The sequence below is a fragment of the Tachysurus fulvidraco genome, chromosome 21 (genome assembly GCF_022655615.1).
Source record: "Tachysurus fulvidraco isolate hzauxx_2018 chromosome 21, HZAU_PFXX_2.0, whole genome shotgun sequence".
NCBI classification, from domain to species: domain Eukaryota; kingdom Metazoa; phylum Chordata; class Actinopteri; order Siluriformes; family Bagridae; genus Tachysurus; species Tachysurus fulvidraco.
The window spans coordinates 11,058,600-11,083,774 of NC_062538.1; the positions used below are offsets into that span (position 1 = coordinate 11,058,600).

General features: G+C 41.5%; 1 protein-coding gene across 1 annotated transcript in view; it reads right to left on the reverse strand.

Moving 5' to 3' along the window:
• nnt (nicotinamide nucleotide transhydrogenase) overlaps positions 1-21,382 on the reverse strand; it is a 37,901-nt gene extending 16,519 nt beyond the window's left edge. Inside the window, exons 1-13 of the mRNA XM_027139945.2 lie at positions 21,228-21,382; positions 19,837-20,018; positions 14,066-14,295; positions 13,327-13,544; positions 12,498-12,585; positions 12,330-12,418; positions 11,336-11,523; positions 9,433-9,566; positions 9,016-9,207; positions 8,530-8,683; positions 7,172-7,333; positions 4,951-5,061; positions 1,354-1,499 (exon numbers count right to left, since the gene is read on the reverse strand). Of these exons, the coding sequence (XP_026995746.1) occupies positions 1,354-1,499; positions 4,951-5,061; positions 7,172-7,333; positions 8,530-8,683; positions 9,016-9,207; positions 9,433-9,566; positions 11,336-11,523; positions 12,330-12,418; positions 12,498-12,585; positions 13,327-13,544; positions 14,066-14,295; positions 19,837-19,975 (1,851 nt within the window). The 5' untranslated portion in view covers positions 19,976-20,018; positions 21,228-21,382. The remainder of the gene's footprint in view (positions 1-1,353; positions 1,500-4,950; positions 5,062-7,171; positions 7,334-8,529; positions 8,684-9,015; positions 9,208-9,432; positions 9,567-11,335; positions 11,524-12,329; positions 12,419-12,497; positions 12,586-13,326; positions 13,545-14,065; positions 14,296-19,836; positions 20,019-21,227) is intronic.
• Positions 21,383-25,175: the final 3,793 nt, after the last annotated feature.

The window sequence follows — 25,175 nt, forward strand, 5'->3', positions numbered from 1 at the left end:
TTCCTGTTCCAGTTTGGTTGTCTTGCACAAACTGCACGTTTGAGATCTTCCAAAGTGGCTCAATAATATTGAGGTCAGGAGACTGTTATGGCCTCCAGAACCTTCACCGTTACCTGCTGTAGCCATTGGAGCATCAAACTTGCCTTGTGCTTTAGATCATTGTCATGTTGGAACGTTCAAGAGTGTTCCATGCGCAGCTTTTGTGCTGTAGAATGAAAATTGTCTGCCAGTATTTGCTGATAATATGCTGCATTCATCTTGCCATCAATTTTTACTAACTCCCCTGTGTTACTGGAGCTCACACAGCCCCAAATCATGAGATCCACCACCATGATTTACTTTGGGGATGGTGTACTTTTCACCATAGGCCTTGTTGACTCCTCACCAAACATGGCGTTTATGGTTTAAGTTCAGTTTAGGACTCATCACTCCAAATGACTGCTCCAGAAGCTGTGATGCTTGTCTAGGTGCAGTCTGGTGTACTGAAGGCAGGTCTTTTTATGGCATGGGCGCAGTGATGGCTTTCTCCTGGCTACTCGCAGGTCATTGTGTTCAAGTACCTCCTTACTGAGCTCCTTGAAACACCACCACGTTTTACCAGAACAGCCTGCATTTCTCTTGAAGTTGTTTGTGGGATTTTCCTTGCATCCTGAACAATTCTCACTGTAGTTCTCCTGCTTTATGGTTCCACTACCGTATTACGCAGGTCCGTTGGCAGTTCTTTTGTCTTCCCCATGGTGCAGTATCCAGCCAAATCAGTGCATCACCTCATGAGCTGAGAAACTCACTGGTTATTTATACACAGACACTAATTACAGGCTTGGTAACTTCCCTTTAATAGCCATTTAAACCTCAAGTGTGTCAACCTGTGTGTTTATAATGTGGCCAAACAGTCAAGGATATGTAACCTTTTGATCAGGGTTGTTTAGGTGATTTCAGTCATAATTAGGCTTTAAAATGAGTCAAACAACTATGTGATAATTAATGACCATGTGACCACTATCCTTAAATAATGACTCATGAATAATAATGCAGGGTATGCAAACTTTTGATATACACAGACATGCCAGTGTGTGCCCATATACATGGTGACTGACCAGGATAAAGCACTAAATGAAAGTGACAGATGAATAAGATCATTCATTACAACCTATCAGATATATATAAGACAGACGGACAGACTAATAGCTAAATATTGGGATGGATAAATAAATAACTTAAAACAGATGCACTTGAAAATCCTTACAACATACACTCTACGTAGTTTTAGCCACAGAGGAAAGCAAACGCTTAAAATTGTGGCTGTCCTGCCATATTTAAACCTTTAATGTTTTGCCATGCAGCTAATCTGACCTGCTCTATGTTGTAGCCGCTGTGCAGAGCTGCTCCATAGCCTCCCACGAAGGCGCCAGCCGGGAGCAGGTACAGGTAGTTATACTCTGGGGGGTCTGTGGGCCGTTTGAACATATCCAACATCCGCTGAGTGACCAGGAAACCACCTGCGAGAAAGTACACAGACACACACACAGACCCACACATAGTCAGACACCAGATTTCAGCGTACGGTGTAAAGCAAGGTGACGCTCACATTGTTCAGCTCCTCGAGCTGGTGTAAAAATCACATTAATGAAGCTCGATTGGTGCGACCCTCACACTTTGATCAAGAAATTCTGAACTGAGTGAATTTTGCATTAAAAGGATTTGGGGAGCTTCACCAGCACAGGGTAAATAGTTTTGTATGTTTTTGTAAATAAATAAATAAATAAATAAATAAAATCTGTGAACTAATTTAGTCAGGAAGGCTTTTGCTATTCAAATGAAAGCCTTGTTAACATATACACCCACATCACAAGAGTCTGTGATCACGGCGGTCATTAATGAAGCAGGTACGGCAATAAATTCCAGGCCTTTTTACTGAAAGTGAATTGGAGAGGGCATTGTTGTTTTTTCCCTTTGCGAGCACTTGTAACAATAAAAATTTAGGAGAGGAGGGAAAAAAGGGGGAGCGAAAAAATGTTTGCATTTCTTGCCCTGATGGTTTATGGCTTGTGGCTTTGACTGTGGAATGAAACGCTGTGTAAAGTATGAAAGCTGTGGGGGGAAAAAAGAAGAAGAAGAAAAAAAATCCACCTTTAAACTGAAATTAAACACCTGCATTTAGACAAAATAAATATGAAAATTCAGACACTTTATGTGAGCTGGAACATAAACAGGACAGACATCAGACGGAGTAATAAGCCGTTATGGCTAAGTTTGACAAAGCACATGGGGAAATGGACGGTAAAATTTCCTTTAAATCAAGTCCCGTGTCGGTCGTTACCAGACGAATGCGCAGGGTCCAGAGTGGGAATCCATATTGGATTAAGTATTTGGCATGTTCTGGCTACCCGCCGATTTTTAAAAGGATTTTGCGAGTGATTTACGACAAGGCCGGCGCTCTTTGAAGCACAGACATAGCCTCTCACATTTCCTGCATCAGGTGTGAGCTCAGGCCTAATCCTCCCACCCCACACCCCCACCCCCTCCTCACAACCGCAGGCAGTGGAAGTGGCAGCTCGTCTAATGAACGTCAGGTTCGGGTCAGTCAGAGGTCAGAGCTCAGGGGGCAGGCCAGCACACGGCAGTAACCAAGATGGTCTCGTCTCTAAAGCAACAAGTGCGAAGACCTGACGACAAAAGATTTGACAGTGACGGCAACGGCATCAGCACGTCCAATCTGTTTCAGACATCTGACCTTGCTGTGACCTTCAGGCTGTTTGGGTTTGAGTCAAAATGATGAGTCCATATCAATCCTACAAACAGTCAATGAATAGCTCGACAAATTGTGCTAATGAGAATCTTAGACAGGCAGACAACCCAGAACACCATAAAAAGAGTTAGAGCTTTTAATTTACTGAAAACTACTTGAATTGACTGAATCATGAGTTTAGGATTCTTCTAAACTTCTAGCAGTGAAGACATGTAATGACTGAGACAGCCGTCCTTATGTTCAGCGTATGTCAATGCGAAGTGGGATGAATGTGCCTTGTGATGATATCTTGGTCCAAATCCATGAAAAAGCCTCTCTATATACGGAGGAATTTGCTTGGTTTTGCTGTAAATTCTGTGAAATCCTGGAAGGATGGGATACTCGTCCATAATGCTATGATTTATCTTGTACTAATTCTAATCTAGGGCACTATTTAGGTCCGATAGCAAGTGAATCTGGATGCAGCAAAGTGTGATCATAACCTCGCCGCTGATTTTTTCCAAATAGCAATTAAAATGTATTTCTGTATTGATTTTTTTTTCAATTCACACATTCATCTGTCACCTTATCATGATAATGTGATTTGTACAGGATTAGACTTACATGGGGATGTACGGTAATGTGGCTATTACAGTTAATGCCGGAGCATCTCAGATTTTAATGCAGTCTGAATCTGCTGTCAGTTTTATTAGTTCAGGCACACAAAGATTTTGCCTTTTATAGATTATTTTGTAGGAAGACATTTCAGCAAGGGGTGACTCTTTAAAGCAGTGGTCCCCAGACCCCGGGCCGCGGACCGGTACCAGTCCGTGAACCAAATTGTACCGGGCCGCACAAGGAACATTAAATTATTTCCATTTAATTTACTGTGGTGTATTTCTCTCGGGTTTGTGCGACTTTCCATGGACAAGAAGTTAAGCGGGAGCTGAGAGACGTCACCTAAAGCCGCACCAATACCGCACATGCGTAAAATATGATATCGGGCTGGGTTTAGGTGACGTCTGGAGCTGAGCGGCTGCAAGCGGGAGTGGCGTTGTAGCTTTGGTGGAGAGAGAAGGTGTGTATCGCTCTTTACATTTACAGCATTTGGCTCTTCTCTCTGTTCACCGGTACTTTGTCATGTTTAACAGTGCTTGGTGTATGTGTATATTGTGTTTGCTAAAATTTAACCCACAAATTACAAAAATGAGTACGAAACAGACGTCGTTAGAAAGTTAGAAACTCTGCCGGTGTTCTGGATTAAAGTCATGGCAGAATACCCTGAGATTGTTTCCACAGCACTTAAATCCCTATTGCCATTTCCGACATGCTATCTGTGTGAAGCGGGGTTTTCTGCAGTGACGGCAACCAAAACAAAACAACGGAATAAACTGGACATAAGCAACACACTTCGAGTGTCATTGTCTCCTGTTACCCCAGAGGGAACCGTCTCGTTGCAAAGAAACAAGCTCAGGGTTCTCACTGATTTAGCGTTGTAGTGAGTTAAAAAGGCATGTTTAAATACAATTAACTTAAAATTATTCATTTTAATTTAATTGTATAGCCGCCACCCCTACCGGGCCGCGGTAAAATGATCAAACATTGACCGGTCCGCGGCAAAAAAAAAGGTTGGGGACCACTCAGCTTTAAACGACTCGGTGAGATGTGGTAGATTAGTGGTTAAGGTGTTGGACTACTGATCAGAAGGTTATGTACCACTGCTGAGATGAAAGTCAGTCATTCTTTATAAGAGCATTTGCCAAATGGCTGTAATGTAAATTAGAGTTGATTTCGTCAGGTCACGTGACCATCTGACCTACTTCATGATGGTATTCAGACAACAAATCAGGTATTTTTAATAATGGTTTGTATAAAAGATATATAGACGGATGTTCGGAGAATGTATAATAAATATTTCCTTTAATTTTCACAACTGATTCTTGTGTTTTGTTTTTTGTTTTAAACTCAATATTATAAAAGTTCCGGTTGTTGGCACAGTTGGGTTCCTGAATCAGGGTCTTCCTTCCTCCTCAGGCAACATGGAAACCCCTCCTGCTAAAAGTCTTGCTCTGTTGTTTTCAAGGCTCAAAATCGGTGTGGTTGGCGAGGTGTCAATAAATTGGGAGCTTTATAAATAAACTTGGGTAATTAAAAGCCCTTCCATAAACAGTATGCATTTTCTAAGCACAGGATCAACAGTGTGTGGGGTGTTTTGGTCTTACCAGCGATGTTGACTGAGGAGATGAAGGCGGCGAGTACGGCCAGGGTTTCTGCCGTGTTGTTCGGGAGGTATCCTCCACCCATCAGTGAGAGCCCACCGACAGCAGTCAGACCTACGCACACACAAAGACACACACACACGATCAAAGAGATTGTAGAGGAAGGAAACAGGACAGCAGCGAGGGAAAATTACGACCCCTTTAGGGGTTCAAATAAAACGTGTATCGGATGAGATACATTTTAAAAGTGAATCTGCTTTTTTTAAATTAATTTATTTATTTTTTAAACATCATGGTCCGTGACTTAAGAATGAACCACGTTCAAAACAAGTTAACAACCTTAAACAACCCAAGTGATCGAGTTGGCATGCCTCCTAGGGCTGGACTGTTGATAAGCATCACCTCTCTAATCGTTTTCGAATGCTTCTGTGGTTGGAGGGACTGCTGACTGACCAAAAACCCTAAAGTGGCCTTTAGGTGGTCAGGGGGTCTCTTGAGTCAATGAAGTGTGCAATGGTTGTTGAGCATTTCCTCTCACTTTGTAATTCTAGAGAAACAATTGATCGCAGGCCGGCACACGGAACCCGTACGCACGCTACCTCCATGCTGCAGGAAACGCTGCAGACGAACTGTAAACCTACACAGGCACGCATCCACATTCATACGCACACGCCTCTGGACATCTGTAATAAAACCTTTGATGAAAGGAAAACGTATTCGAGGACAAACGCCGGGGGGGAGAAGGCTTGTGGAACATTAAAAAATAGATTTGAAACTGAAGCTCACATGAAGCACTCAACGCCTGGATGAAGTTTCCTTCACAAACATCTACGAGGCATCATTAGTTACGACAACATGGTGACTCTACAAGCAGCCAAAAAAATGGTGGAGCCAATGAATACCCGGCTGCTTCACGGTCGTGTAGCTTCACACAGCTCGGAGACTCATCCAGACTGATCAGGAGACGTTCCAACAGGTCATTTTGAGGGCCCGAGACACTGGGTCATCCTGATTTCACCAGTGTCAGGTAGATTAAAGAGTCTGGAAAACAAAAAACCTTATTCTGATCAAATGGAACACTGCCATTCATCCCACGGCATGTCGCCCTGACAGAAATTCCACACAGGTGTCCTAACGTCTCATTCTCAAACGACTATTGCTTTGGGAGCGTGCCATTTTCCAGGAATGCAGAGAAGAATAACTAGAGATCAAGACGTGTCAAGGACAACACCTCCACAGACAAGGGTGTTGTGGAAAGGTAATAGGCGATTTCACAGGAGCTGTGCAGTGGGGCGAGAGAGCTAATTGCATCAGATGATGCCCGCGTGGTCTCATTCAGCAGTTTACAGCTCACAAGCTCTTTAATGTGGGCCACCAAGGACTCGTTAAAAGAATGAAACGTTTCCGAGTCCGTCAGCTAGCCAAGAGAAACGATGCAAAAGCTTAACGAAGCGTCCTGGCTGCGGGAGACATCCTCCACCGTGTAAATCACGTCTACTCTGGGTTCTGCTCGCTCCACTTAAAGCTGATTGTCATGATTCAGCTAAAAATGTCAGCATATATTTATGCTTAGACCGAACAAATTCGATCACTTCTTTACTTACGGTCCTGGTTAAATACAGCATGGATGCCAGATCCTAGATGACCAGATGCTGTGCTTCCTGAGTTACTACACGCATGTTTGAGCTGAGGTTGACGGCCAGCTGCTCCGATGGCGATTGTGGACGTGGCGACGGTGTATAAAGGCAGAATTCTATCCTCTTTTTCCTTTCGTTTGTTTTAAGATGGTAAAACATGTCTGAAACCCACTCAGATATTCCGCACTCCTTCAAATGAACAAACCGTTTACTCTCGACCAAGCCATGTTTGTGTGTCTTCCTGTAAACTGCTGCCACTTCCAGCCTCAAACCTGGTTCATTGTTGCTTCATGGCTAACAAGTCGCTACTGTAGAGGAAGCCGCACTCCCTGATATCTTGCACTCTACAGGCAATTTAATTGGACTGCTTTATTGACAAACTAAAATATTTAAGTGAGAATTTAATATTGATCATTAATAATTTCATCAGTACTATTAATATTTAATGATGCTAAAATCTTTAAGTGAGAATTACGTATTTATTTCAAACTATACGGTCGTAAGGGACTAAAAGCTCTGAAACACTCATTTTGATTTCCAGGTGTGTGTGTGTGTGTGTGTGTGTGTGTCTCCCCGGTGACCCTCACCAGAGATGGCGTTTGTCACAGACATGAGAGGAGAATGCAGGGCAGGCGTGACCCCCCATACAGTATGATATCCCACAAGTCCTGCCAGTCCAAAGGTAGTCACTATCTGAGTGAAAGCAGCATTGGGTGCGCAGAGTCCAAGTCCCATCAGTGTAGCAAGACCTAAAAACACAAACACATAAAACATGCATTAATATTACTCTTACACCATTATGATAATTCAAAAAGACTCAAATACCCAGATATTTTTTCCATATTATTACCAAAATAAAGTAAAATTGAAAACTAAAGCGAGGAGCATCTCTGCGTCATTAATAAGAATATAAAGATGCAGGCATATGCAGACAATCTTGCAGGCATTAAACCCTAGCTGGCTAATTAAAACTAATACAGATTGGTCACAGGTGGACACAAGATGCCAGTTTCTCCTTCATTCATCACGATCTCGTCCTCCTATCATTGGCATGACAGCTTGTGATTGCTCTTCAAGCTGTTGTGACTTGGCAACTCAAATGGTATTAAACTTAACCCAAATATCTCATTTTTAACAATTTTTTTTTAAAAGCCATAATTATGATGCTCAAAAAAAAAAGCTCCAACTCGTGCACCACCCACATGGCAGGATCCTGATGAGCCACAGCAGGCGGAAGCAGGACGTGTGAACGAGCTTCCCTACGGCACTCAGAGAGGGTGGCTTTGTGGGGCTTTTGCATACCTACCCCTCTTTTATTATCCCCAGTTTCCTGGCATTTAGGAGGGAACAGAGGGGTTAAGCAGGACCGTGTGTCTGTTTCTGAGGCCGAGAAAGACAAAGGAGCTTGTTAATTAAATGTCAAATTCTAATTCCTGAACCCAGCTCTGTCCTGATAGCAAGCTGATTACACGAACCATGAAAGAGCAGGAAGATGAAGTTGCCTATTTCTTTATCAGCCGGCTGTCGTGGGTCGTCTGAGTGAGGAAGTGTACGCTTTTATACGAGGTCAGATACTAGCTCTTCTCACACAAGTGAGGCCTGCCTGTCTGCAACCAATAGAATTCATTTGCTTGGATTTTAGGGGTTATCGCATCCTGAGTGCCAATAAGAAGGAAAAGAAGTAGAAGCAGCACATAGAAATGACTGGAACAATCAATCAATCAATCAATAAATGGGAAAAGAAATAATAATAAGTAATTTAAAAAAAAAAAAAAAGTTTGGGGCAAAGAAAGAAAATAAGAAATTATTTGGGAGATAATTTTTTGTCAGAGAAAAGTCTAGAGTTAGAGGGAAAAAAAAAACTTCTTAACTCCAAGACCACCCTGGCAGCTGGCTAAATGAAAGAGGAGAAGGAAAGAGAGACCGATGTGCTCTTGTGCTTTACCTCCAGTGTAGACGCCGGCGGTGGTGAGCGTGGTTGTAAAGGGCGAGACGGCTGCAGCCTTCTCTTTCTCCAGCTCCTGCACGCTTTTGACTTTGGGAGGTGCTGCCACGGGGATGTTGTTGGGCTGCGGTGCAGGGAAAAGTGATTTTCCATTCTGCAGACAGACAAAGACCGAGAGAGTTTAAAAAGGAACTGCAGTCTACTTACCTTGACTGAACTGAACGTTTATACGATCCAAACAAACACATCTGCACAGTCATGAGCGCTATCACAACTATTCATCTGATTCCAAATAAGAATCGGAGTAAAATTAATTATTTGGTTAGATGTGGGTCGATGAGGCCGTTTGAGCTCGGTTGGAACCGGGCCGGGTTTACCTCGCTCAGACTCTCTGAGATCAGAGCGTGAACACACCGGGGTTCTGTTCAAACAGACTAAACACTACACGTATGAAAGCGATCTAAATGACCGACAGCTTGCATGTACCTGCATAACGACTGTACCCCTGATGACGTGGTCCATGGTTCCGTAGTCGAAGACGTCCTTCACCTCGAAGTTGAAGTTCTCCTTGTCTGGGCTGATTGCACGGATGAGCTTGGTGATGTTGTTGGAGTACAAGGTACTAGACTGAGTTGGAAGGCGACTTGGAAGATCCGTGAAGCCAATATGGGTCACACCCTGCAAGATACAAACAAATCCCAATTTCAAAATACAAACAATGCAAAGCGCTACCTACATTTTCTTTGATTAGAAAAATAATCAAAATGTCAAAAGTCGTACTAATTTCCTTGAATTCAATTTGAAAAAAGTCTGAATATCGATCATCCCTATGCTACACGAGTCAAGCGCTTCATGAACCGGACTATATGGCGTATCAATTATTCTGTCATTAAGCAGATTTACTTTGTGAACTGTTAGCTGTCCAGGGACCGTGGTCTCGATGTTGCCGCCTGCCTCAGCAGCCAGATCCACCACCACAGAGCCGTCCTTCATGGTCTCAACCATCTCCTTTTTGATGAGCACCGGAGCCTTACGACCTGAACGTGCGACACACACACACAAACACACACACAAAATCAACAAGAATTACATACTTGTATAAAACTCGGACCAATTATAAAACAAAAACATTTTTATATCCACAGGGTGGCTGTAAGTGTGAAGTGTCCCTGTAAGACTAAAAAGCTTTTTCAGGCCAGTCATCAACCTAAAGCATAGTTGTTAATGTATGTTGTGATGTTAGTTGTTATGGTCACTATGGCTGCCTAGCAGTTAGAGGAAAGTTACAAGAGGAAAGCATAAACGAACATCGCTATTATATTGCACTGTTTAAATGCGGTAAGCTATAATGAGGTCATAAGCGCAGAAGCCACCTTCAGTTGAGTGGAAATCCAAATGCAGATCATTTATGTCAACTGAATATTTATAAATTGAGCATCTTTTCAGCTGCTTTTTCTGGTTAGATATACAAGGTTCTTTTTTCTTCTTAAGACTGTATTGTATTAAAAATAAATAAATAAATAAATCTGTGTGCATTTGGTTCGGTTTGTAGTGTAAGCCTTCTCCTGACATAACAAGGCCTGAGACAATCAGGAAGAAAGCTGAAAAAAAAAAAAAACGCCCAATTCTTTAAAGAGCCTAATCAAAAACATTAAACAAGCGTCTTTAATTTTAATATTAGGGCAAGTTCACAACAGGTTCAAGATGTTGGGAATTCATTTGCGCTCCAGATGAACGATCTTCCTCACAGCCATGTGGTTTAAAGAGACAGGAGGGGTTTATAGCACACCATTTTACACTGATTACAGCCAGGATGATCAGTCAGGATGAGTCTGGGCATGTGGCACTCGTTCGTTTTTGGTTTCGTTGCAAATGAAACAAAGTATATGCAAATAAGATTTTTGACTTAGAAAGAAAAAGAAAATTTTTTTTTTTTTGAAAATTAAAAATCATCTTATTCCTGATGCCCCAATTGACTTTCATATGCTTTGTATCTCAAACAACAAGTAAAGAGACAGATTTCATTTCAGGAGCGAATGAAGGGTTCGAGTTCTTTTTATAGTAAAAAATAAATAAATAAAAGTTTCTCCAGGTCATCTGAAAGAAAAAAGAAATCTCTAATCTCTCTGAAAAGACAAAGGAGTCAATTACATGATGATAATATATTAATATAGTGTTAGGAGCTGCTTACTGAGCCGGTAGAGAAGAGCACCATAAAAAAAGTGCTCATTCATTTTCAACGACCGTTAAAATCCTGTCTAATTTCATTATCTGCCAAATCATTCGAAAATAAAAAGCTGTGGCAATGAGGTGGAACTGCTGCTGCTGAAGGTTGACATGCGATACAAAGCGTTTGCTGTTTGCGTTCATGGACTCAACAGGAATCCGGTGTGAGGGTGCAATAAGAAAAAGCAAAAGGAAACTGAAAATATGAACAAACATTAGAGAACAGAGCACAAGGTAAACCCTGGTCAACAGTTGTGATAAATTAAGTCATTCCAGGTTCATAACATGAGCAAAACTGCAACAAAGGGAGGCCAAAACTCAGAGAGAGAGAGCAATATTTCCAAATGTAATAATCCAATGTATGGACAATAAACGCTGAAAAATACACAAAAAAAAAATCCTAAAAGCAGATTTAAGTTCTCTCCGTCTTCTAATAAAGGGGAAAGTCTGTATTTCCTAAATTATTGTGTACGTGGCTGCCACAAATGCTTGTTGAACATCGCTATAAAGCTCACAAAGATCTTAATGGTGTGAAGAACAGTATGACCTGTAGCTTTACGAGGCAGGTGTGTGTACTTACCCGGGATAAGTGCGGTGCTGATGAGGATATCGACGTCCAAACACTGTTTGGCAAACAGCTTCATCTCAGCCTCGATGAACTCCTTGGACATCTCTTTAGCGTAGCCGCCCTGGCCTTCTCCAGACTCCTTTATGTCCACCTCCAGCGGCTCGGCTCCCAAAGACTTAAACTGCTCCAAGGCTGCAGCTCTACAGGTGTGTGTGTATGCGTGTGTTTAGGAAAGGTCAAACATCACTAAAACTCCCATTAACCACTGGGTACAATTTGTCAAACAATTTGTAAGCCAAGATTGAAGCATCACTCTTTCTAAACACTCGGGTGAACAGGAGAGAAGAGAAACAACGTTCCTACACAGGCAGGACAGCACTGCCATCTAGAGGCAAAGCAAAGAAGGTTCAGCTGATTCTAAATTCGAGGGGGTAACACGTTTTGTACACTAAATTTCAAATCCAAATCCAGGCAGTTTAGCAGGCATGAGGAATTTCTTCGTGATTCTCATTTGATCTAAATGAGGACCAACATCAACAGGGTTCCCATTAAATCATTAAAAACTATTTGTTCTAATCATAAGTCTTTTACTCAGGAGATTTATAGGAAGTCCCTATAGGATCATGCAATTGAGCTTTTCTGATATTTTTATTTCAAAATTTGTGATGCACATAAGGGACACGGCACTGCAACACATTAAAAACACGAGTGTGTCAGCCAACGCAGAAACAGTACCATCAGAAGATTCACGACTTTAACCCTTGCTAGTGTTTTGAAAGATCCAGTTAAAGAGCATCCGTATAGATCTGAGCAAGCCACTGCATCTGACAGACGTAAATCTTATCATAAGCCTCTATGGACTACTTAAAGATGCAGCTAATTAAGCCTTGGCTTTCCTCCCGTATTGTTCAGACTGATCGAATGTGACACTAACATTACTGTGCTGCACTAAACCAAGAGTAACACAAGTCATACACCATGCACTCAGCAGCCCTTGCGTTAGTACCTTGTGTCAAAGCCCCTGACGATGGCACCCATGGCTCGGGCAGTTCCTGCAGCAGCCAGTCCGGCTACGCCCCCTCCAATGATGAGCACCTTACAGTCAAAATGACAGGAAATTAAATACCAGTAAAGAAGAATGCACACAGATGCCAGAGGCACAGTATTGTCTTACTTTAGCAGGGGGAACTTTTCCTGCAGCGGTGATCTGTCCGGTGAAGAAGCGCCCAAAGTTGTTCGCTGCCAGGACCACGGCTTTATATCTGCCAAAATAAACAGATTACACTGAACACAAGAACTTTAAAGATGGAAATGAATCTATGTAGAATAAACAGCTTGCTGTATACCACTGGATTCTGATTAGCCAAATGACGCTGATTCTACGACAGCACAAACACGCAAATCACACCTTTGTATTCATTTGCTGATTCTAAGATGTTTTCATTTCTAATAGTAACAGTTAAACGTATGTATATTTAGAGGACGTTAGAAATACACAGATTTGTTTCTAACACTAGGGGATGTGATGTTATTTGTAAGAAAATTAACTTCAGGTTGGTAACAGTAACTCCACTTCCTTATACCACAATGGTGATTATTGTCTGCTCATTCTTACAATCTTTCTTACAATCTTTATGAATATGTGCGCAGGTACGCAAGCTAGTCGAGCATGCAGGTTCTAATGAAAGTTACCAGATTCAACATTTTCCCAGATCTCTGATCTATTGTTTGTCCAAACTGCAGAACTGTGGACTTGAGGTAAAGCAGCTGCTTGACTTTGGGGAGAACAATTTGTGTCAGCTAAAAGGAAAGTGGACTTGAAAACTAACCTTCAGAATGTCAGGACGGATTAAAGCTTTGTGTTACAACAATAATTGGTACAGAACGGCGCACCGACACTTTAGAGCGAAGCAGGGCATGAAGTAATGTCTCAGAGGCTCGATCCATTATTCACAACTTTCCATGCAGCAAGAGAGGCCCAGAGACGGCTCTAAAGAACTCACCCAGCGATGTTGGCCATGGAGCTGAGGGCATCATAACCTTGAGCGATGGTGACACGGGGCACCTGGTCCATAGCCAACACTGTGGTCTTGCGCTTAGACAAACGATCCATCAGCTCTGTGTTCTGAGCCGGGTAGATAAAGCTCACCAGAGTGGCACCTTCCTTCATCAGGTCTGTCTCATGTACACCCAGAGCTGGGTTCAGCATGGGGGCACGAACCTATGATGGGAAAATTGTACATTGAAAATACAAATACATTTTTTTCCAATTGGCCGAAAAGTATACGGGGCTAATTATACTGAGCAAAACAAGCAATCCAGCAGGTGCAAGCTAACATAATGAAGCCAAACCATGCAGGCAAAAACTGATCCAACAATGTACGTCCCTCCACAGAGCATGTGAAAGCTCAAACAAATGGCTGTCAGTCAAGCATTAATCATTATTAACATTAGGCCAGGCACTTTAGGGCTCTCACGGCACATCATCAGAGGGTTTAGCGGTTTATTACAGTTCTGTCTTATTTTTGATCAAACAAACATTGTTGGATATACGATAGGACACTTCTGACCAATAAAATAACGTCTGCCGAGGCTCAACCAATACTGTGCACTGTATCTGAAAGGTCAAATAAGTTGTATAACAAGGTCCCTTCAGTAAAGCACTACAGAGTACTCTACTCATAAGTAGCCTGAGAACATGCTTATGGAGTCTAACCACACATCTACCCTTAAACCACTCACCTTAACCACAATGTCAGAGGACAGCACATCTTTAACTCCCTTGACGGTGGCTCCGGCTTTGGAGTACAGCTCATCAGGGAACTTGGCGGACTCTCCGGCACCAGACTCGACCACTACATTGAAGCCCTGCTTGACGAGAGCATCCACCCCTGCGGGCGAGAGTGCCACCCGGAGCTCATTCTCAAATATCTCCTTAGGAACGCCGACTGTCAGCTGTTTGTAAGGAATCCCTGTGGAAAGACAAAAAAAGAAGAGGCCTCATTTTGTTATTATGCATCAAACTTGTGGAACTGGATACCACTATGATAAAGGAGCAGAAGGTGCTATGATTTGTGCATGTAAGGGTATTCAGGCATGTAGAGCAAGGAAGGAGTCTACACAGGGACTTCTGTGAGCGCTGAGACACACCAGCTTCCTTTCCCTTTGTTCTGTAGGGTCTCCACATTGCTCAAGAAAAGAACCCACAACTTGGACATAAAGAAAAGCCTGACAGTGTTTAAAGATGTAACTAAGTTTAGAAGCATCACCCTAAATGCACCTCTTACTCACTCAAAGCCCGTGGCTCCTGCGCTAAAATCTTGTGACTATTACGGTTATGTGGAATTCCAGAAATTTCCTACAGCATCAAATAAATACACCTCAAAAGCCAATGAACACAAAGCAGCTCTGCCCCATTTCCTAACGACATTTAGAGCTGGAGCTCTCAAGCTTTCTGCAGTCTAGACCTCCATCCTCATACATCACAGGCTCATTACTTAAACATACAATAACATTTATACTATTTACTGTGGGTTTTTTTTTATTTTCCACTGGAAGAATACAGTAGGAATTATTCAACTTGTTTGTGCATTAGTGTGGTGTAGATTCAACTCATTCACCTCACATTAAATGTGCTGTAAAGAGATCAATAACAAATATAGCTGCAAGCAGCGATGGCGGGCCCTCGCACGTTTTTCGCTGTACGATGCCTCCCAGAAAACAATGCACGGTGGGCAAGTGCATCAAGTGGGTAAATATCAGTGGACTATTTTACGTTGATACTGAACCATTTGGGGTCTGTGGGTAAATGAAACCCCACATTTTAGACAAACGGGGGCGCTAGTGAGCCACTTAAGAGACACACCTTTGTCTGACCTTTTTGTCCACACTTAACAGCCGACAAATGTGATGTATGTGTAAAATTTCAAGTTAATCTAAGCACGCCAAAAGCCTTAAATATGCTTGAAATAAAATTAAAATTTGACACGATGCCATGGCAACAGTGTTTGAGATATCAAAAATCCGTTCACAATTTCGCATCTCTAACATCTCTGCATCATGGTGGCCAAGTCTGGTCTCAATTGCATGAATCCTCTAGGAGGAGCGTTTAAAAGTTTACCGCATGCAGCTGTTAAAAAAATCCACCTTTGTGACTGACACACTTACTGGGGCCTATTGGTGGCGCTATAACCGGGACTCAAAATAAGCACATCGATGCGATCGGAATCCTTGGCCGTACACACCGCGTGTCTTCCCAATAAGACATTTTTTGCTTTAGATATTAGACATTTCCTGTTTCTCTGAATACACCATAACTTAGTCGCCTCGCCTCGGCAGCACCGTTCGAGATAACAAAAATCCCTTCGCAATTTAACAAGTACAACGTCTCGGCATCATGTTCACTTCCTGTTGGGCGGAGCTCATAGTTTAAAGTGCGAAAGTTGTTCGGGTCAATGAGATCTATATGCCTACCAACTCTCGTACATGTGCGTACATAATTGCCCGATCTGTGCACAAATGTTTGTTTTTGCATTACAGGGGGCGCTACAGAGCCCCCCCTGCCACGCACGTATTCCAGCCTTTGCCCGAGATTAGTGTCACACGTCTCTGACGTGTGTGCCAAATTTCAAGAGTTTTCGAGCATGTTAAGGGACCCCAATTGGCCATTGTGTGCAAGCAATAAATAAATAAATAAATAAATAAATAATAAACCCGAGCAAAAACAATAGGGCTTCGCACCATTCGGTGCTTGGGCCCTAAATATAATAACTTTTGGAAAAAAGGGTTGAGGCTTCCAGCACTAACAAAATATAACGCCCTGCATTGGCCATGGCTTTGCCAGGCATTCAGAACCAGTGATTATCTTAAATATGCTAAAGTAAATATGCTAAAAGCAAATCTATATTACATAGAGATTAATGTTGCATAAACGGCTGATCGGGTTTCCTCTGGTCCAAAGACGTATGTGTGTGTGTCTCTGGTGATTTGTTCCCTGGGACAGGCCTGCGACTGGGGCAGGTCGAGCGTAAGATAAGTGGTCTAGAAAATGGAGGGACGGGATGAAATGAAACAAATTATTAATTGTGAATATTCCACCCTTCTTTTCTGATGCTGTTTAATTCGAGATCAGTGCCAATTCTGCAGAATAAAACAGAGCATCACTATTCCTCTTATTCACTCTGCCCAGTGAGCATAGAGACGTTGTGCTGTACGACTCACCGTTCCTACACCGTTCCTCCTTTTTCTTTTCCTATTGTAATGTTCAGAGTAAATCAATAAACAAATGTTTACAGTAATATACTGAATATTACATTTCTGGGCTCGTATTCATAAAGATTCTAAGAATGATCTCAGAGAGCTCCTAATTTAGCTCAAAAATTTCTAACTATGAATTTTATCATAAGAGTGATTCAGGACCGACCTCAGAGCAACTGAGCAAGGAAAGTACAACAGCTTTTATCTTAGAGAGGAGGTGGAGCTTAACCCTGTTACTAGCTATGACTCATTCTTTTAAAGACTAATTGGCTGACTAATTTAAAAAAAAAACGCTTTTAATATATGGTCTATTATAAACCTTTATTTTTACTACTTGTCTCGGTGTTCAGATATTAGAGGCTATAACGTGTAGGGATCACGTTTGTGACCGCTCAAATATGTGATATGATTACATCTGTATGTTATAAATCTAATAAATGTAATGTAAACGTCTCTGAAACAGCGCAGGAATATCATAACGCCAAATTATAACATTTCTGCCGCTATGGCATTTTGGCTCTGTGTCTCATGTGATTGGTGACAAAAATAATCCTTACACAATCTAATCTATAGCATTTTATTAGCTCACTATCGTTACATTTCTTCTCCCTCTTCAACTTTCAGCCATTATCTCCCAACACTTTTGGACCTTAGGAGCTCTTCTAAGAGTTAAGATGCTTTATGAATAACTTATTACTAGGATCTTCTCTTTAATTCTAAGGGGAAATGCCCACCTTTCTTAGAATTGCATCACTATAAGAAACTCTTAGCACTAAGAAATGTTATGAATATGAGCCAAGATACTAAATAATTGACAAGTGAATAAATTTGTGTGGATTAATTTGAGTTAAGGCTGCAGGTATCGTCTCGCTCTAAACTCACCAATGAGACATGACGAGTTATGCACAAGAGACCAAAGCTCTGAGCTGATCACTTGACTGATAAACAAAAGAACAGAAGATTTAAAACCCCAGTTCTCTCCTCTGGGTGGAGATGGCGTAGACTGGGAGAGTGGACTGGTTAAGTGACAGGGCTTTGAAAGTTTGCTGAACTGTACCAATAGTAAAACAGTTCAATGCATTACACCATGATCTTGGCTTTTATTGGAGCAATTTAATAAGTAAGATATAAATCATACAAGATATAAAACAACAGCGTGAACAACTTTTCCTGGCAGAACTCTGAGCCCTAATTTGGTGCATGCATAAAAACAAGTTTGATTTCATCAAGATTATTCGATTTCTCTTCAATTATATACACTTTTATAAAGTGCCGAAGCACTTTACAGAAATAAATGCAAACTATAAGAAAACTTCTACACATTGATTAAGCATCCTGATGACATCACTGTATGGTATGGAGGCCCCACTGTGTGTGAAGCCCTGCAAAGGCATCACTGGCTCCCAACGACCTGCCCGTGAGCACCTTCAACACAGTAGATGTCTGTACAGAGCTCACATCATCATCATCAAGGACTCTTCACATCCCAGTCATAAACTGTTTAACTTTAAAGTTCCCATGCAAAACATTTCACATTTCAGCTCAGACTCGCTCACGGATGACCCACACTCCTGGAAGACAACAGCAGAGCTTGTTACACACCACAAGATGTCGCTGTTGCCAGAGTTTCTCTCTCTCAAAGCATTTCCCAGCACATGTTTAACACCAAATTCATTCATGCACACAATCAGAGAAGACAAGTCTGGAATCTAATGACAGAATGTTCACGTGGCTGTGAATATAACAGCTCATTCTCTCCTCTAGGACTTTTGGATCATCTACAAGACATTTACAGTTTCATTTCAGGGACATAAACAAGCTATCTTAGAAAACTCTATTATTAACATTTAGACATTTATGTATGATTATAAACTCCAATAAAAAAGGGGGACATTGAACATTTCTCCTAAAGTTTCAGTCCAATCATCTTCAAGTTCGACTCACTCAAATTGTACATAAACAGCTTTACAAACTAGAAGAAATAAGAATAAAATAGAAACTGTAAAATCAAATTGGAACATACTGCACCACCTTCTAAATTTAGATCACACCCTCTACCCCAGTCTGATAATGCCATTGAGCAACAGCAATCCAACCATTTAGGCAGAGGCAGACAGTTGGAGGCAGACAGCGATCTGAACTATGAAAGTTTTACTCTCCCATCACTGTGTCCTTTTATTCATGTTAACAGTAACAGAGAGCATCTGAAAGCACTTCATGGAGGAGAGAAACGCAAACATAATGCAAATTATATTGAGTACAGCTAATGTCTTTCTGATGCATGTTACACCCAATGCCATGTTTATACAGTGATTTTATCTATGTAAGTCTCCAGTTGCTGTAGTGGATCAAGTCTACAGCAAGTCTTCCTGCTACTAGTTGCCATAGTAATAAAGTTTCAGTTTCCTTACACTGAGTCACTCCATGTTTGCATGAAGTTAAACATTTCAACTTTGTCACATCACTGGATGCACCAACATCTACTCGCCAATGCACACTGTCGCTCTCACTAAAAATGAAAGATTTGTCGCTTTGTCACTGCCAGTCGCTGCACGTCTGCACGCATACATAACGGCTTGTTTCGTGTCCTGACCCTCAGAACGAGGCTTCGTTTGTTTGTTTTGGAAGCAGGAATCATTCCAATGTAAGCTCTGCCTACTGTCTTTAAATGATGATCAGAAACTAAGAGCAAAGCACACGGTTGCTATCGCATGTGTCTCAATCTCACACACACACACACACTGGCATCACACATAAACTCACACGTGACTCTGGCTTCAAACTAGAATGACACGTTACCAGAAATAACCATCCTCAGCTGTCATCACTATTCCTGCTCTGCTGGAAGAACACCAGCCATTAATAGCAGACACACACAGTGGCAGTCCAAGTGTGCAGGACTGCTCATTCATTCAGTGCCAGGGACCATGTCACTGCAAGCAGGTAACAGCAGCAGAACAAGTACAAAGTGACACAGGACATAGTGACCTTCACAAGGTTGTATAGTTAGTGCCGACTGAGTAGAAGACACACACACACACACACACACACACACACACACACACACACACACACACAACACACACCGAGGAGAGCGCACAGGGATTTAGACGACCTAAGTTACATACAGAGGCTTAACTTCCTTAAACAGAAGTCATTCACTTCACACACTTTGAGCAACAGAGTCTAAATCAGCTTATATTACACAAATTAGACAAGCTGTGCAACTTGAAGAACTAAAGAGGTTTTTTTCTTACCTAGGCTAGCAGAGCGAGCCAGAGCCTGGTGAGTCCTGAAGAAGCGCACACATGGTACTTTTGAAGTTCGGACAGAGGCCAGTCGAGTGAAGAGAGGGCTGGAGCAGCTGGTGGCAACCACACGCAGTACACACGCCATCGGAGACACGAGGAGGAGCTGGGCAGCCGGTTCAACCCTCCTCCTGCACACAAACACAGAGTGAACAGAGTGAAATCAGCCCCAATGACCTATCCCAGCATGCCCTGCACACTCCCACCAACCACCACGAGATCACACATTCATAAAACGTACACGAAGACGTGTCTGCATAACCATATGCCCTTGAACAAGGCATAGAGAATGTTTGCTGCCAAGTTAAAGGGCTGGATAAAGCAACAGACTGAACGTCTTGAATGAAGATAGATAGATAGATAGATAGATAGATAGATAGATAGATAGATAGATAGATAGATAGATAGATAGATAGACAGACAGACAGACAGACAGACAGACTCACAAGTGCAACCTCAAGGCCACACATGAACACTCAGATGTGTCACGATATCAGTGTATAATGTCCAGAGATCAGAGCCAGGTTTCTAGAGACTCAGCAATCAGTTCAAGGTTCTTCAAATCAACTGTTGGGGAAAATTTTAGAAACTTTTTTTCCCCCTTCCATATGATTTCTTTATATTTCCAGGTTTGTGTTGTCCAATTTTTTTTTTAAAGAATTACAGAATATGGCCTTTATTTTTTTCCATTGCCTTAAAATCTCAGTGGTATTGAAATAATCACAAGGTTATTTTCATGATGAAAATTAAATTCAAATAAAATAAAAATGCTACATTTAAGTACAGAACTAAAAAAAAAAGTACTAAAATTTTTAAATAATAATTCTGAGCTGTTTATCAAATGACACCAAATGAAACTAAAATGTGCTCAGTGAGTTTTGTGCTTTATTTTAAATGTTTTTTTCAAGGCAGCTGACAAAAACACCACAGCGCTTTTTTTGACCTTGACCAACTGAACACATTTAAACTACACGCCTAAAATAAAACAACTCGATGGTATTTATAAGGATGTGAATCACGTTGACCTGAATGTACTGATTAGTTTAATATAACGTTAGAAGTGTGGTGTGTTTTGATTGTACTGTGCAGAGGCGGGTGAAATAAACACACACACAGTTACACACAGTTACACACAACAACCGCCGACTGAGCTGCACACTAGCTTTGCTAAGCTGCTAACTCAAAAGCACACATTCTAACATTCATTTGTTTTGTTTACCTAAAAATCAATTAGAAAACTATTTTGTTGCACTCGGTTACATTCCAGAGCGCTATTACAAGCAAACTGTAAAACAGAACCAGCGGTGTTTGGTTAAAGGACGCCGGTATAAAGGACTAACCTTTACTGCAGAACACAGAGCGGTGAAGCCACAACTGCTAGCCGGAAGTGAAAAAAACAGCTTCCCTTCTCGCTTCTTATTGGCGAATTAGATTCAGGTTTATTCATACACACAAAGGTTTGCGCAGATACATAATGAGTTTGTTTTGGTTTTTAAGGTGCTCTTGACACACACACACACACACACACACACACACACACACACACACACACACACACACACACACACACACACACACATATGTGTGTGTGTGTGTGTGTGTGTGTGTGTGTGTGTGTGTGTGTGTGTGTGTGTGTGTACACATACATGGGGGGCAAACACTTCTTCACACCACTGTATGTATGTATGTATGTATATATATGTATGTATGTATATACATAAATACATATATAGTATATATACAGATATACTACATACATATACATACATACATACATACATACAGTGGTGTTAAGAAGTGTTTGTCCCCCTTCCCGATTTTTTATTTTTATTTTTTGCACATTTGTCACACTTTATTGTTTCAGATCATCAAACAAATTTAAATTTTAGTAAAATAAATAAATAAATAACATAAGTAAACACAACATGCAGTTTTTAAATAAAGGTTTTTATTATTAATGGAAAACAAAATCCAAACCCACATGGCGAAAAAGTGTTTGCCTCCACCATAAGAAAGAGACTGGGCAAAAATGGCCTGCATGAGAGTTCCAAGACGAAAACCGCTGATGAGCAAAAAGAACATAAAGGCTCATCTCAGATTTGCCAGAAATCTTGATGATCCCCAAGACTTTTGGGAAAATACTCTGAAGTTAGCAGCTTAGCAAAGCTAGTGTGCAGCTCAGTCGGCGGTTGTTGTGTGTAACTGTGTGTGTGTGTTTATTTCACCCGCCTCTGACAGAAGACAGAAGTTGCACTTTTTGGACGGTGTGTGTCCCATTAAATCTGGTGTAAAAGTAACACTGCATTTCAGAAAAACAGCATCTTACCAACAGTAAAATATAGTTGTGGTAGTGTGATGGTCAGGTTTTGCTGCTTCAGGACCTGGAAGACTTACTGTGATAAATGGAACCATGAATTCTGCTGTCTACCAAAAAATCCTGAGGGATAAAGTGCGGCCATCTGTTCGTGACCTCAAGCTGAAGCAAACTTGGGTTCTGCAGCAGCACAATGATCCAAAACACACCAGCAAGTCCACCTCTGAATGGATGATGACCTTTGGCCTAGTCAAAGTCCTGACCTGAATCCTATGGAGAGGCTGTGGAATGACCTTAGAAAGGTGGCTCATGATCAAAAACACCCTAATGTGGCTGAATTACAATTCTGCAAAGATGAGTGGACCAAAATTCCCCCACAGCGCTGTAAGAAACTCATTGCAAATTATCTCAAATGCTTGATTGCAGTTCTTGCTAAGGCTGGCCCAACCAGTTATTAGGTTTAGGAGCAAGCACTTTTTCACACAGGGCCATGTAGGTTAATATTTTGTAATAAATATTATTTCTTAATAATAATAAACCTTCATTTAAAAACTGCATGTTGTGTTTACTTGTGTTATCTTTGACTAAATTCCCATTTTTTTGATTATCTAAAACATTAAAGTGTGACAAACATGAAAAAAAAAATCAGGAAGGGGTCAACACTTTTTCACACCACTGTATGTACATTTATACAGACAGACATATATACATACATACATACATACAGACATACAGACAGACAACCAGATATGGCATGGGGGGGGGGATACAGTTTCTTCACTCTAGACTTGTACAAGTCCTGAAGGTTGGGCAGGTGTACACCAATGATCCTTTCTGCTGTCCTAACAGTCCGTAGCAGTCTTCTTAAATCTGATTTGCTTTCTGACCCATACCAAACAGTTATAGAAGATCACAAAACCAACTCAATAACAGCTGACTGAGTAAAACTGTGTCATCTGTGCCTGTGGCAGGTTGAACTTTTTCACTTGATAAAGGAAGTACAACCTCTGCTGGGCCTTTTTCACAATGGAGTCAATTTGAATGTCCCACCTCAGGTCCTGGGAGATGGTGGTTCCAAGGAACTGTTGAAGATCAATGTGAAGATGGATGATAGCTGGAAAGCGCAGGCTTTGAGGCAGGCTGGAGAGACACAGTCTGGGTCTTTGGCTTTCCTTATCTGCTGTTCGCTAAAGACTTTGCATGCATCATCTTCACAGATCTTGAGTACAGGCTGAGGAACAGTAGGGGGCAGCAGGGGATGGTGTTGATGGCCATGTTGTAAGATACTCAGAGCGGGTGTGAGGTGTCAGACCAAGCTTTTGTTTTTCAAACCTGCAGTAACTCGTTCAGGCCTTCAGACATTTGTTGTTTGGCCTCAGTACCAGGGGATATGCCCTTGTAACTGGTGATGGCTTTCAGGCTTAATTGAAAGCTGTTTTTTCAGCTTTTCAGAGTAGTTTTGCTTTGCCACTCATCTCTATATTTAGAGTGTATTTGGCCTCTTTGTACAAGGCTTTGTCTGCACTTCTGTAGATGTCCTCCGGTGATCAGTGTGTCCAAGAGGGAACAGAGTATATTGTTGTCCTTGGTGATGTGCTGTCTGTATTTAGGCAGTTCGCGGGTGAGTCTGTATTTAGGCAGTTTGCAGGTGCCTTATCAGCGATAAACACCACCGTTAAAAGTGTAAAGTTTAAAAAGGGAGGGAGTCTGGCTTGTTTTCATTTATTCGTGGTCGTGGCATTCTACAGTAGAGGTTAGCGGTGTTTTGTTTCACAAAATGTGTTTCGTTTAGACTGAACTCAGGGTTTATGGTTTTTGCCATGTGAGATGCAGCAAAGAGCAGCTGCTTTGTCTTGCAATAAGTTTGGTTGCAGTAAAAAAAAAAAAAAAGTTTAGTCATGTACTAATAAAAATACATACCGCGATATAACAATGAATTACTGTTATGCATTTCGATTTCTAAAAATTTTGAGGTTAATGTGAAGTGGCAAAATCTGCAGCACCAAGACACTGACTATCTTTGAATGATTATAATACATTTATTAATTTGCTTTACCTTTTGTCTTACACACAGACTATCCCCGGGGACTTGGGGCACAAGGAAGGGGACACCCTGATAAGGGTGCCAACCCATCACAGGGCACAATCACACACTATTGCATGCTACAGGCAATTTAAAGGTGTATTTCAAACTACAATTTATGTCTTTGTGCATGGGAAGGAAAGAGGAGTACACCCAGGGAACCCCTGAAGTAAAGGGAGAACAAATTCAGCACATATAGGAATCAAACAGCACAGTTTGAAACTTATTGGTATTGTTTCCACCACACAGCTCCAGTCTCCCTGGTTAAACATCACTTTTACAATCTCTGGTGTTCTAGTTTCCTCCCATAACACATTGATATTGAGGATTAGTGGCTCAAGATTGCACCAAGGTGTTAATCTGTGTGTTCATGACACCTTAAAATGAACTGACATTATATCCATGGTATATTCTCAGAAATCTCTCAGTCTTCCTAGGTTAGGATCTGGATCCACTGCAAACTTACCCAGCACAAAGCATTTATTGGAGATGACAGCTCCAGCTCCATGTTCAGTCCTAAAGTTTTTCATGTCCACCCCATGTTTGTGTACAGTAGGATTCCTCCAGTTTCAATAAGCATGCTTTTCTGCAGCCAATCCCTGGCAAACTCTTACCATTCTTTGCCTTTTGTCTGTGCAACAGGATTCAGAAATGTCTCACACTGCTATTATAATGACTAAGAATCCATTCAAGATTCAAGAAGAATCCCTTCATTAACCAGCTAATGTAAGCATTTCACGTTGGGAAGATTGGGTTAGAACAAAAGTTGTACTGACATGTTCGTTTTGTTTGAAATTATTGAATAAAATTTCTTATTTCTTGACAGCAATATGTTTGCCACAAATTGCTGTCGAGATAAGAAACAAATGGCCAGTAGGAGGAGCTGATTCA